Source organism: Montipora foliosa, chromosome 2 (assembly GCF_036669935.1).
Source record: "Montipora foliosa isolate CH-2021 chromosome 2, ASM3666993v2, whole genome shotgun sequence".
NCBI lineage: Eukaryota > Metazoa > Cnidaria > Anthozoa > Scleractinia > Acroporidae > Montipora > Montipora foliosa.
This window is the reverse complement of record NC_090870.1, coordinates 38,422,943-38,437,942: the sequence shown is the minus strand read 5'-3', so window position 1 is coordinate 38,437,942 and position 15,000 is coordinate 38,422,943. Positions and strand designations below refer to the sequence as shown.

Below are 15,000 nucleotides of genomic sequence, written 5' to 3'. Positions count from 1 at the left end.
GTCTCCGACAGGCAGCATTATTAACAAGCGGTGGTCATCATGCAGTGCTGGAAGTAACTCCATAGATGGTGCATCAGCAGACTTCCCAGAGACACCTGATAATTTTGAGGAAGTGTGCGTCGAGGCAGACTCCTATCACCAGTGGGGGCAGCTTATTGGTAACTGGAATGATGCACTTAGGAAGAGACCCAAGTTTGTACAAGACATGGTTAGGAGAGGTATACCTAATGCTTTGCGAGGGATGGTGTGGCAGCTGCTCTCTGGTGCACGGGATTCGCCTCTTAAAGACCAGTATCCTCAAATTATTAAGGTACATGTAATACCTGCTTTTCTGACAGATGTAAGTTGGCTTAGTTGAGACTGTTAAATTGTTAACAGTAGGTTGGTAATTAAGGCAATTCATCCGGAATCAATTGCATATACATGCAAGCTTTGTCACTCTCTTTCAAGGGCAGTTCAGAAATTTCCAATGAGGACTCTTAAGAAGATATAATTATGTATTATTTTTGGCCCCATGATTCCTCTCCATGACAATAAGCATTAAAAAAAAAGAAGAAATCAGGACTTAATACATGATTTCGAAATTCATTGAGCATTTCACATTATTTTAACAGTACCACCCAAAACTATTGACTCCTTTTGAATCACCTCCTTGAGACTTTTCCTTGGCAGTTGTGTAGGAGAATGCTTTTTGGCTGAGGTAAGGTAAGACTATGGTCAGGCTCCAAAGTTGCCATGGGAAAGCATACCAGTGTACCTCGATGAAACCTTAGTAATTTAAATGCCACGGCAGAGTCTGAACAGGTTTTCAGAGTATTTTAGTTACCCACAAAACGTGGATTACATATTGGTTATGGTTATGACTGCTTTTGTCGTTGGTATGTATTGCATTTGAAGCTGTTAAGATGAGTTATCCTAGTAAGTGTTACATACATGTAATTGGCAATGCTCTATTATTATTTTAAAGATTTTATAATTATTTTCTTTACATTGTGACTGTTGTTTTTCTTTTGTATACTTAATAGAGTACTTCAGCTTGTGAGCGTATGATCAAACGAGATATTGCGAGAACGTTTCCTGATCATTCATTCTTTAAAGACAAAGATGGGATTGGCCAAGGAACACTTTTCAATGTGATCAAGGTAGAATTGTTTCAGGTCGGAATAATACAAATAATAATAATAATAATAATAATAATAACTTTCAAAAAGAAACACACAATTTTAAATTTGCAAAACATGTTTCGGATGATCGACATCCATCGTCAGTTGTGAATACAAGTGAAACCGCTAGTCGGTGTTGTATAAAAGATAGCTAATAACATGCATAAGTCCTGATTAAATAACGTGAATAGAAAATACAATGATGAGAAGACAATGGGTATGGACGAGGAAAATTACAGTGAAAGTGTTAAATTGACATGATTAACCTGCTTATTTAATGAGGGTTTTTCCCAACCTATGTGTAAGGCCTCCTTGATTTTTAGTTGAAAAGGCGTGGAGGCGGTGTCAAGGATTGAAAAACACTCCTCCGAGCATAAAGATCTGCATGCTTCTGACCCATTAATGTGCTGAAAGATATGCGAGTTCTTATCCGATGTTAAATGTTCACGAACACGTGTAGCAAGATAATAATAATAATAATAATAATAATAATAATAATAATAATAATAATAATAATAATAATTATTATTATTATTATTATTGTAATATTGTTTTAAATGGCAATTAGTCTTAGATTATTTGTTATAGTGCATAATAAATTTAAATGTAACCATAATTGATTAGAGTGGTATGTGAACAAATTGTAATTATAATTGAACTGTTGGCCTTTTTATAATAATAAAGTGCTGTTTAGTCACCAGCTTCAAAAGGTACCAACTGAGTTATGGCTCGTATGTTGCATAATTCTTTATTAAGGAACCTTACTCACCCACTTTACATTGCACGCCCACATTACTTCAGTTGACATTTTCAGGTCCCCCAAAACTCTGAATTCTACAACTGTGTAAAGTAATCTGTTTCCATTGGACATCAAATGGGCTATATAATTCTGTTTTTTGTATGGGAAAAGTAAGTCTATGTTTATTAGAATTTCAGTTCTAATATTATTTATATGTATAACTTGCTCTTTGCAACATGTTATTGAGTGGAAACGCAATCGTTGTTGAACCAACTGCTCTTGGAATGGCAGCGAAGAGTACTGAAATTGGGAATTCCTCGATTAACGGCTGGAACAATCAGAATCAATGTCTTATAATTTCTGGAAAATGAAGAAATAACTTCTTGGACTATATTGTAAGGAATCACAAACAGCGAATACGCCGTCGGATTGATAATTCTGTTCAAATATAGATGTGTGTGTCTTCCTCTCAGGCTGCCGGCACTTAATGAAGAGGCAAGGTATTAAGTCCATCACAATCAGTAAAAAGCCTCTAAACCATGATTGCTGTTCATTTCATTTTCTCACTGATAGTAAAGACTGCATTTTGTGGAAGCAAGCTTGTTTGTGACATTTTTATTCTTGCACGGGAAAATTTGAAAGCTATAGAGGTCAGAAGGTCAGCTTGTGTTTTATTTTCGGGAAGAAGAAATTGTTGTTATTCTTGTTGGATTCAGCACCCGTTTGAAGACTTACATGTAGTATAAACTTGAAAAAAAGGAAATTCTTGGAACGTAGAACAAGAGCATTTCATCTAATGCTACACCTGTGTGTTGCGTGTGCCACACTGAAACTAGATCTTCACATGTAGTTTATACTCGCTTGTCACTAACCGCTTGCATTATTTACGAATTACCCCTGGCCACAAGCAGCAATTTGAAATTTAACTATCTCGCCTAGCGTGTTGTTTCCATTGCAAACTGCTAAGGTATATTTAATAAATATGGGTCGCTTGCTTATTAATTAAGGTCCAGTTAAAAGTTCAAACAACTAAGTACCACACATATAGAAATTGTATTTCCCTCTTGCATTCACCGCAGATGTAGCTCCACGCTTCATTGAAAAGCGCTTGAAATGGCAAGGTATCCATGTAATTTCAAAGGATAAAATATTAATGCTCTTGAGGGTCTTCAAAGTGTTTAGAAGTGTTTCCCTGAGTGCAGAAATTATAACTAAACGATACTTGCCCATATATGGAATTAGACTCTCCAAAATCCTAGGCGCACTATGTAAAGTGGGTGAGTAAGGTTCTTTAAGTTAACTAGTGTGATCATGATGTCTTGTATTGTTCTAGGCATACTCAGTTTGGGACAAGGAAGTAGGATACTGTCAAGGAAGTGCATTCATTGTGGGCATATTGCTAATGCAGGTAACTATCACTTACAGTGTGTTTGCGTGACTATATACAGCTAGTTACTTTCAATTTAGAATATTACATTGTATGTGTAATTTGTCTCACACACCATTTTCTTTTGTCTCAATAGACCTAATCGGCTAACTCAATGTTGTACCCAATTCAAATCTCTTGGGACTAAGATTCTTTGTGTATTGTATTTACATGATAATGTAGCATTCATATTTAAATGATATGGAAATACCTCGAACAAAACGTTTTATTCCCAAAGGGTTTGAATTGGGTACAACATTGAGTTAGCCGATTAGGTCTATTTGTGTCGTGATTATTAATTTATGACAAAAGCCTTTTCAAATCCAGATCATGATTAATTGTCATTGGCAAGGGCCTTGCCCCCTATGCAAAGAAATAAAAAATAAACTAGTTAAATCTGAATAACTAAATTTTTATTTTAGAAGCAGAAGAAATGAATATAATGATGCTATAAATGAATGAAGCAAATAAACCAAAATTAAGAAGAAAGTTAAGGTGGCTTACTTCAGTTTTCCGAAGAATGAAAATGAAGATTTTGAAATCTGTGAAATTAAAAGCAACAGGATGTTTCTTCTGAAGTGTTACTCACTGTAATTGATGTAAAATATAATTTTACCTAACAAATAAATGCAAATTAGGGAAAAATGCTAAATATAGTGACCGAGCTCCTGGAGGGAGGACTGGAAATTAGAGTCATTTTGAAAGCCTTTTTCTCAGAAAAGCTAGCCGTACTACCCACCTTAAAATTTCAGGATTTCCTTAGTGAGTAAAAATTATCATGTGTACACATAGAAATAAATAGTTAAATCTGTCAGACAGGTTTTTCACAAATGGCAAAAATGTTTTGATAATAACTGAAAAACTGTGTGATAGATCTTTTTAAAATAATGTTGACGGTTTAATCTTCATATAGTTTACTAAAAAAAAAGGCCTTTGAAATGTCTAGTTTCCAGGAGCTTGATCACGATATTTAGCATTTTTCCCAGATTTACATTAATTTTATTTGTTAGGTAAAACTACATTTTACATCAATTGCAATGCCTAACGCTTCAGAAGAGACCTCCTATTGCTTTAATTTCACAGGTTTCAAAATCTTCATCTTTTTCGTTGGAAAACTGTATTAATTTAAGCCACCTTGACTATATATACTGTATGAACAAATTGGAAATGAAAATTAATAAGAAACTAAGTAATAATGAATATTACAGTGTTATAATATGATAATCAGTAAATTAATAATGAAACCTTCTGGTAAATTTTGTATTTTTTGGTTTTGCCAGATGCCGGAAGAGGATGCATTTTGTGTATTTGTCAAGCTTATGAAAGACTACAGAATGAGAGAAATATTCAAACCAACAATGGCTGAACTTGGACTGTGTATATTCCAGTTGGAGAGCTTGCTGCAGGTACTTGATTAATAATAATTAATATTATTTGTTTCGTATCCAGCACAATGTCTGAAGCAACCACATGTACATGTATGTACATGTCAGCAACCATTTTTGTTACTTTAACTACTTTTAATGTACTCACAAAAAGGCCAAGATGCATGAATTAACCGTATGTATTTATTTTTCATCTTTAAGGAAAGCCTTCCTCTGTTGTTTTCTCATTTTCAAGCACAGGTTAGTTTTGTTGAAAGATTCATTTGTTTATCATTTATTTTGTAGCACAAGAATGGTTATTGCATGACCATAATAAAACAGTTCAATGGGTACTTGATGGATTGATTATTATCTAATTAATTTATTTAGTTTTTATAATACTTAATATAGTGTCTTTTAACATTAAAATGATCAAAACGGTTTACATGAATTTAAAAATATATATGTAAAGTAAAAGCAGAAACCCATAAGGGTTGAAACGTGTAACGGCCCCTTGTGTGCTGGGAAACAAGCTTCTGCTAAGTACCATATTTGGAACAACAAGAGCGAGGGGTTTCCAAACATGGTACTTAGCACTGAAACATTCAATCAATCAGTTCGCACTGAATATTCGGAAGCTGTGAACGCGCATTACACGTTTCAACCCTTATGGGTTTCTGGTGAAACCTAAAACGAAAAGTACACAATTGACCACCACCCTTACAATTGCTGGTGTTATGGGACATATATTGTCCAAATATGGAAATGGCATGGGAGAACCTATGGCCCATACGTGGGTATTGTATTTCTTTGGTATGGGTTATTTTCCCCCATATCAAACCCATAAACAGTGACTGTCTTCATTTAGCACAATTTAATTGTCTTATAATTATGCTATGGGATTGCTACGTGTTTTGTAAAGTTCCATATATTCCCCATAGGATCTGGTATGGGAATGACATGGGACAGCCCCATATCAATCCCACATGCTGACTCACTAGTCTCTGTGGGATTGCTATGTACAGTACCATATTTTGTAATGTTCCACATATTTCCCATAGCATAAATCTGAGGAAAGGTATGTTACATTCCCATACCAATCCCTTGTGATCATTGACTCTTCTCTATGGGATTGCTATGGGTAATTTTGATTTAAGTCCCATACCAATACCATACATGATCCAGGACTTAAACAAATGGGAAATCTATGGGATAAAACTTCAGTGAAATATGACTGATTAATGTACCCATAATTCAACCACCACAACCTACATGTATATCCCCATACCATACTTTACACTGGTAAATTGACTAGGTAATTGCATGGCTATAGCCCCTATTTTAATCTTCTACTTGTATCAATCAAGTGTAGTAAGCTATAAGGTCAATAAGTGAACCACACTATCAGTTTCACATTCTTCACATGTTTAATTGCTGTACATGATATCCATATAATTCCTTTCACGCAGTATAAATCATTGTTTTGTCTCAACAATATTAATATTCAAAATCTCCTTACTTGAAAACTGAAACTTGATAACTACACTGTATAATAAAATATGATCATTACAAAAATCCTCAACCTGTGCAAACTTTATTCATACAGTGTAATTAAAAATATTCAAAAAGGCACATCTGAATTGTTTACTCTCGTCTTGCGAGCTCTAATTCTTTGGGGCCGTCTTGCCTCCACACATTTCATATTAATTTTTTGAACCATTTGACTAGGAGCAGGAGAGTCCTTGGCAAACTTTGCACAAACTTTTCCTGAAAAAGATTTGAAAATTTATTAGTTTGTCATGTTAATTAAATGCTGTGAGCCAACCTTTGCATAACATTAAGTATTGGTTAAATGTTCAAGGCAATGCTTCCTGTAGTTGTGGGGTGAGATGTTCAAAGCAAGATTTGCACTAATTTGGGTATAAAAAAACTTATTGATTTTGGCCACACTTAACCCGTGAATAGTGCTATAATCAGCCTTCAAACATCTCAGCCCCGGTGATTAACTTGTATGTTGTCAATTTTAATAACTTTCATAAAAGATACCTTCGGCTTTAAATATTAATAACCCAACCTAAAACTTAACCCAAGACTGCTTTTGGGAAATGCTATAAAAGTTAATAAAATATACCCCGGTAGCCCAACTTACCTATGAGGGCATCAATTATCATTGCAGTCATTGGCTTGTGGACATCACCATTCTTGCTTTTCCTGTCATTTCCTTTTGCATTTGAAACAGCAAGTGTTTCTGTGGTGAAGAATATATCAATAGCTGCATTGATATATCCTGGCCAGCTCTTGAATGCTGAGCAGTATGCCTGCTGTTGAGGGTATACCTAAATACTCCTGACCCCTCCATTACTTCTACCATCTGTAAAATAGACAGAAGTTGAATGCAATTTGCCATTTGTGGTATTTTTTTTACATGACAACTATTACTCAAAAGGGACTGGCGATAGGCTGGGCTACACACTTTGAAACAGGAAAAGTTAACAGCAAGATATGCGTACTTGACCAAATGTGATACTGTGTGCAATGTCATTTGACTTAGGTCTAAAACAAAAAAAATTATGAATGACTTTCATTGCGAGAGGCAACTGAATAGAGATATCCCAGATGATATGAGCACTTTAACACAACATTACAGTGTACAGAGCAGAAAGGTGACTTGCTTTTCAGTATAAAACAATACTGGAGATGAATTGTGTTTCGTATCTTATATTCTTCAGCCGGTGCATTGTCAACAATACCAGCTCCAGGACGGTTGTTTACCACTTCTGCAGTTGTCTTTGCTTTTACTGTCAGAGGCACCAATTAAAGAAAATGAATTCAGTGAGCTCTAGTTCAAAGCAACTTAGCATTGAGTGTATACCTTAATATCCCACACATCATGAGTATGTCTGTACATCATATCATACCCTATTCAATATAAACATATTCAATAACATATTGCAGTACTGAAATCTTTCTAAGGTGGACATAGCTGACCTGTCCTTGTCATTCAAATTTCACATCTTTGTCTGTAACTACAATGCAAATTACCTATAATAGACAGCTCAGCCCTCTTCCCAGACAACGTGAGCCCACAGGTTTAATCTTTAAGGTAATGAAAACTTACTTGCTATGTTGAGGCTCTTGTGGACTTTCTCTAGCCTCTTTCTCAAGGCCTTAATCTCCAGCCACTGTTCCTTGCAGCAGTTGCTACTGGAAACATCTGTCTCCTTAGGAGTGATTTCCACCTCCTCGTCAGTTTCGTCATAACTGAAGGCCCCTCCTGGGTTCATAAATACTTTTTGACTTGGAACTGGCTGTCGGTCTTGCAGACATGGGTGGATTGGCTGGAAGAAATTCTTCTGTTACTGATTGTATTGATTCAGGAATGGTTCTGGTTCTGTCAGGTGATAAAGTTGTGCTAGTAGGCAATGGTATGGAAGACTGGCATAATGGTGTGGAACTTGTGTGGCGAATTGAGTGAGGTGTGAAGGTTGTAATGATTGTTGTGCTAGTGATTGGGGTTTTGTTGGGTGATAAAGATGTGTTAGCGTTCAATGGTGTGGAAGACTGGCATAAAGGACCAGAACTTCTGTGGTGAATTGGTCGAGGTGTGGAGGTTGCATCGGCAGGATTATATTTACAGTAGTGACCTTCATTGTCAAGTCAAGTTTATTAACTTCTTATTTTACTATTACAATGGCAAAGGTTACACTATCCTGCAAATAGCAAATGCTAATCTATAAAGGGTAGTGTTTTATCTAAATATGTACAAAGAAGTCTTTAATAATAAATTACTAATTAACTAATTAATTAATTGATTAAAAGCAAAAAGCAACTAACCAAAACCAAAACTGAAAGATCAATTAATTGATATGGACAATTTAAAAGATTAAAAGTAAGTGTGAACTTACTTAATTATTGCAAGCTCATTTGTTTTAAATCTGGAATTCTTCTAATTTTAAAGAATTTAGGCCAGTGACTCTTTTTATAGTCAGGTGTAAAAAAATGTTAGTGCTCTCTTTTGATGAAAAAAAGGTCTTCCAGTTCTTAAACCACAACAGAAAAACCAGATGTTTATAAAATTAATATTTAAATGTTAACAGACGTGAGTATAATAATATTACATGTAGAGGCAGGATTTATGTTTCTGAATGACTTAAGGACGGAACCTACTATTGTTATTGCACATACGTTCTGCGAATCTCGAGATACATGTACTCGGATTTCCTATCGGCAGTGCTTATTAATACAGGGATATTTTTGCACGGTTCAAAACTATGCGGAGAAAGCAGAACTTAGCAAGTGCTCTTGGTATCCAAAAAGAAAATTGGGGGTAACCATGCATTTTTCAGAGATAGTAAAGCTTCATTTTGGCAAAGAGCACCATACATTGCTTTGTATTTTAAAGCTTTTTTACAAATAGTGTTGATTAATTATCTTCGAAAAATGCGTGGTTACCCCCAATTTTCTTTTTGGATTTCATTAATACTTGTTAAGATCTGCTTTTCCCGCATATTCAGGAAACCGCGCAAAACAACCTTTGAATTAGTAGGCACCGTCCTTAATGGGACATCAGTGATGAACCCATTGACTCCTGGGTGTTCCCCATTGACGAGTTAAATCGTCTGGCATTAGACAGAGTAAAATATGTAAAGTATGGCGGGTTTAGGGGTGAATGGATTAATTACCACTTGTCAGTACTGGCAGTGGCAATGAGATTTGTTAATATGTGGATTTGACTTGGTGCCAGAAAATAAAAGTACATGCCGGCCAGGGGACTGATTCTGTCTAAGGATAAAAACGGTCTACTGTATATGTACGGTCAATGTAATAGAGCTTCATTGTTTCTCTATTGTTTTTATCATTAGGGATTTCACACAGCCATGTATGCTTCCTCCTGGTTTTTGACTCTTTTTGCTTCGGTTTTTCCTCTGAATGCATCATTTAGGATAATGGATGTCTTCATATGTGAGGTATAGAAAGTTTTGTGATGATAAAATCTGAGCCTTTTAATGTAACAAAAATCATGCCCTGAATTATCAATAGGTATGACTTGGGATTTGGGCCAATTAAGAGACCATCCCATAGCAATATTCATGTATCACCTTAGTTTTCACACGATGCATTACAGGATATATGGGACAATGACCAATCAAGTAGGTTGTCATTTGATATAAGCATATTGTCCATTTACATTTCTGAGATGTTTATGTTTACTGTCTTCTCACTGTACAATAGAGTTTTATTGATGTGATGTTGGCTTTAGCATTTTTTTTGTCAGAGTTTGGCTGGGTTAGTGTCTTGTTTGATTGATAATAGGCTGATTTAGCAACAGAACGGGAACGTCAGTGGCGACGTCGCGCGCAGCAAAACTACCAATGAGAATTTAGAATAGAGAAGAAAAGAGTGGAGTCTATTCTATTCTGAATTCTCATTGGTGTTTTTTCTGCGTGCGCAGTCGCCACTGACGTTCCCGTTCTGTTGCTAAATAAGCCTAATATTCCGTTTTGGGGTCCCTGCTAACACAAAGGGGCACCGTCTTAATTATTACGTGTATGGTGTAAATGGGGCAGTAGTACTTGACAAAGAAGTTTGGAAGGTCTAATTTGCGTTTAAAGCCACCTCCTCAGAGTCAGTTTATGAGGGCAAAGAAACGACTTGTGTATTGCTTTGTTCCCTTTCTCGATCACATGACGATGTGCTACCTTGCTTCCTTGGCGATACGCATGCTTTGCTGAAGCATCTGCAGACCTGTTTAATGATCCCGATGTACTTACGATGTACGCGCAGCACATGTGGTATAAGTTGTATGAACGCACACTGAGCATTTTTTGAAAATGCTTGTGCTAGTGCCAGGAAAAAAAAAACTCAAATTCAATATTAAATCATGGAACAAATTACATTGTTAAGAACGATTAGCATGTTTTAAGTTGATTGACGTTTCATGGTTTCTTCTGTCTTTTTGGAGGAGGTGTGAAAGTAGAAGCACTGGTCATTGTTTGCTCTTGCCTTGTTCTTTTGTTTGTAAAGGGTAGGGAGGGTCTTTTCCGCGTTATACTGGCAATTCTCACGCTTGGAGAGGAGGAAATTTTGCTACTTGATATGGAAGGAATGCTTAAGGTAGGAACAGTTTATAAAATCTGGTGGAGGTGATCTATTCGGGTTCACAGACACATCCAGCGTAGCCTGCAAGCAGGCTCTTTTGTAGCCGCGAGAGGATTGGGGCTTGTACAAGAGCCTGCTCGTAGGCTACATCCAGCGTAGTCAGAGCGGGATAATTCTTCCCGAAACCCGTCGCCACTTGACAAAGCAAGCAACAATTTTTGCTTCCTTGCTAGGGTAGGTCTCTTTTGTTTTGCGTTCGCTGGGCTACAGGAAAAGATACCTCTGCCATAAGTCGGAACTCGCTTTGCTGAGCATGCGCAGCGGTTACTTAGCGACCGAATCCTCACGTGATACTTCACGTTGTGTAGGCTCACTTAACAACAACGAAATCACTGTAAAGGGAATGCGTGGGAGACAGCGGGCTTAAGTCACAGTCAGCAAACATATCATTGGGCATGCGGTTTGAAGAGTGCCGTCCAAGGTTGTGGACGTCGGTTGGATCAGAGCGAGTTTCGACTCATGGCAGAGGTCTCTTCTCCCGTACTCGTCAGCCCAGCGAACGCTAGAGACTTCAGCTAGCAGGGAAACCTTTTGCAAGAGAAATTCAAATTCAAAGATTGATTCAGATAAGGGTCAGCATACCCTTAATTTCCCGTGGCAGTATGAAACGTTTTTTGGTTTTCATAGCTCGTTCTTAGGTTGTTCGTTCCAAATTTGTATACAACTCGGATTCAAGGAAGTTATTCCTTTAAAGGTTAATCTAATTCAGTGTGCGGAAAACCGTGAAGTCTGTTTGCACCCTGGGGATGTTGCGCGGCCATGAAAACTTATTGTAAGTATTATGTTCAGTATTTTCAGAAGGATATGCCAGAAAAGTACGAAAAGAACATGAGTGTTCTAATGAAAGCCGCCGCAGAAGTTAAAGTCAGCTCAAAGAAATTAAAGAGGTAGACGAATAGTAAACAATAATGCACCGATCAACTCGAAACTTCAACATCCCCCCCGCCCGGGCATTTGAACTTTTGAAGATTGGATCGTTCAAATTCAAGCCCCTTCGGGCCAAAGTGGTGTTCAAATGCCCTACCCTATCGTCGGATTTGTCAGTCATACGTACTAAAGAACAGTCGTATGCTCCTTCCGTCTTTAATAAAGACCTTTTGAAGACCTTTTTTGTAAGCCAATCGCTCACAAATGATACATCTCGTCCTTTAAACTCTTCCATCTCGTCCAAACACGTGTTTTATAGATGTTAGTGACTTCGGCGCCCGAAAAAAAAAATCATTCGAAACCTGACACTTCCGGTTCAATTTTCCGCACCCCACGCAGGCAAACGTCAAATTCACAGAGGACGGTCAAATGCCCGTGGTTTGCCCGGGTGGGGGGGGAGGGTTTGAAGTTTCCATTTCATCGGCGCATAACCAATAATGACTTTGCTCGTACGGGGTTTCCCGCCCCTGGTGTCAGCTGGATATTTTTTTCTTTAATTATCTGCATCTGTTGTAATTGGCGTAAATAGTATTAAACATTCATTTCTGTCTCCTCCTTTTTCAGGTTAGAGAAAGAATATACACGAGTGAAACACAAAGAGGCAGAAGATAATGAGGAACTCCGAAGACTGAAAACAGAAAACCGGCTTTTACTTCAGAAAATTGATGAGCTTGAGAAGGTAAAGCCCCGGCTTGCCTGTCAAAGTGTTGGACGCGTGGCTAAACATTACGACAGTGTTGGCCAACAATGGCTTGGAACATTCACTACCTTGAAAATCTTGATGCCTTCCGGATCACTGGAGTGGATATGTATGGGTCATTGGTTGTTAATAAGCCCGGCCAACATTATTGACACGCGACTGACAACATTTTTGTGTTGTACAAATTGTTGGGCGAAATCACAACACCACTTGCACTGAACTGTATGTTTACCGGTAATGTTGGAAGGATCTTAAAGTCGCAGCTCCTTTTCTCTTATCAGTGATTACAGTAATTATTTATTACTTAAAGTACAGTACATGTATTTGGAGATATAGACTTATTACTACTGATTAGCAATGGCAGTTTTCTTGCCACATGCACGTAGGCCGTATAATTATTTACCCCGTATTTCCTGTCACTAAACTAGCTTTGTTTTTCTAATTGTAGGAGGGCGCCAATTTAGCAGACAGACTAATACAGGTAAGCGTTAGACATTTGGTGCTTTGGCAAAGGAAAAAGAGACTATAATATGTACAGTAGATCTCTTAGTTGTTTTCATTTCTCCTTGCACAAAGGTCATCGTCGTCAACGCCATTGTCGTCATCATGATCGTCATGATTATTCCCCCCCCCCACCGCCATATCATCGTCATCAACGTAAATCAAGTAAATGGTAAAGGATAAGCTGCATATTAAGCTCATTACACTTTCAGCGCTTAAGGTCATGGCTTCTATTGCATTCCGTCAGTGCCCATACATGTACAAAACCAACCAAAAAGGGTAATAGATCGCCGGTGTAAGTGTCCAGCAAACACCGAAAAGCCTTGTCGTCAAAGAATCATGCAGCAGGTAATAGAAATAGGGAAGATATGAAAGAGGTAGAGCTTTTTTTGCAAATGATAACAGTATATTGTAGAAAGATGGTTCGATTCTATTCGATTCTGATATTTGTAGGGTCAGATCACTCGAGCTCAAGAACAAGAGGAAATCTACTCTTTAAAGCGAGACCTTGTGGTCCTACGTAGGAACTACGAGGCTACGACAGCAGCACTTTTAGAAGCAAACAGAAGAATCGAGGAGCTGGTCATGTTCAAGGCAAGGTTTTTCACGTCGGTATCTTTGCGTCAGTGCTGCATGTTTTATGATTATCGGTTGATGCTAGCGAGCAAATATCGAGTTACGATGCAGGCGGAAATTTCGGAGAGTGGGAAAAAAGCACTCCATCTCGATGCGCGTAAAAAAATTATGAACCGATTGTCTATACTAAAGTTTCTTTAGAGAACGAATGAGCACGAGTGGATGTGCTTTGCTATAACATTTCAGATTTACTTTTTGCAGTGCTACCCAAAGTAAGAAAGGAAAGAAGGAGGGAAGGAAGGAAGGAAGGAAGGAAGGAAGGAAGGAGGGAGGGAAGGAAGAAAGGAAGGAAGGAGGGAGGGAGGGAGGGAGAGAAGGAAGGAAGGAAGGAAGGAGGGAGGGAGGGAAGGAAGGAAGGAGAGGGAGAAGGAAGGAAGGAGGGAAGGAAGGAAGGGAGGAAGGAAGGAAGGACGGAAGGAGGGAGGGAGGGAAGGAAGGAAGAAGGATCGTGTCGTACCTCATTGAACGGGCTTCAGGATTGACCAAAAGAACAATAGAACGAATACGTAACAATGTATTTAGCACCTAAAACAACAGAAAGTACCACACTATACGGCCAAAGAAATATAGTGTTCAACAAGAGGTACGACCCTACCCGGTCTTTGAGGAGAGGTTTGTGTTTTTGGTGTTGTTTGCCGCAGATCTGCATTATTTTATAGCTGCTTCAGCGATAGTCTTGTTAACTTTTAATGTTGAAATACTCTTAGAATTTGGGAATTTTAGCAGCTTACCTCGGTAGTTCAGCGAACAACAATAGTATAGCGTGGAACTGGAGACAGTTCTTTTACTCTTTAGTTGGGATAGTTTTTTTTTTTTTGGTTTTTAATCTTTAATCGCAGATCCAAGTTTAAGTTACCTTAAGCAATTTCACGCGTACGCGAAAGGAGGCTTTGTTGGATGTCCTGCAATGCTAACTTTTTGTGCCTTCCTGTCCACAGAACCATATCATAACTGAGATGGCTGGGCGTAATGATGACACTCCCCCTTCCCCACGGGATCTAAAGATCCTTTCACTTGAGGCAGAACTGGAGGAATATAAGAAAAGAGACTCGAAAACAAATCAAATAATCAACGAGCTTTCCAGAAAGTCAAGAGATCTGGAAAATGAGGTTTGTTTCGCGCTATATGCTACTAAACAGAGAGTTAGCCATGGCTTTGTCGTCGTAATCATATCATATCATACATCTTTCTTTACCCTCGGATTTTAGAGTAGCTTGGTGTAGCTAATATCTCCGAGCATTTACCCTCCCTCCATGATACACCACAGAAGACAGACCACAACACCGGGAACTACATTCCCTACTCTTTGCGACAAGTGTGTGGGCTCTTTTACGTCCCACAGGATTATGAATATTGAAGGTTGTGAGATGGGACCTCCGGCTTAT

General features: G+C 38.0%; 1 protein-coding gene across 2 annotated transcripts in view; it reads left to right on the top strand.

The window, feature by feature from the left end:
• Positions 1 to 15,000, top strand: part of LOC137993027 (EVI5-like protein) — a 19,023-nt gene that overhangs the window by 2,688 nt on the left and 1,335 nt on the right. Inside the window, exons 2-13 of one of the 2 annotated variants that reach the window (XM_068838680.1) lie at positions 12 to 310; positions 1,026 to 1,142; positions 3,236 to 3,310; positions 4,609 to 4,734; positions 4,915 to 4,953; positions 9,555 to 9,659; positions 10,717 to 10,806; positions 11,641 to 11,738; positions 12,343 to 12,457; positions 12,927 to 12,959; positions 13,433 to 13,573; positions 14,554 to 14,724. In XM_068838680.1, coding sequence (XP_068694781.1) covers positions 12 to 310; positions 1,026 to 1,142; positions 3,236 to 3,310; positions 4,609 to 4,734; positions 4,915 to 4,953; positions 9,555 to 9,659; positions 10,717 to 10,806; positions 11,641 to 11,738; positions 12,343 to 12,457; positions 12,927 to 12,959; positions 13,433 to 13,573; positions 14,554 to 14,724 — 1,409 coding nt within the window. Of the gene's footprint in view, positions 311 to 1,025; positions 1,143 to 3,235; positions 3,311 to 4,608; positions 4,735 to 4,914; positions 4,954 to 9,554; positions 9,660 to 10,716; positions 10,807 to 11,640; positions 11,739 to 12,342; positions 12,458 to 12,926; positions 12,960 to 13,432; positions 13,574 to 14,553; positions 14,725 to 15,000 lie in introns of both variants that reach the window. The other variant, XM_068838679.1, reaches the window with a different exon arrangement.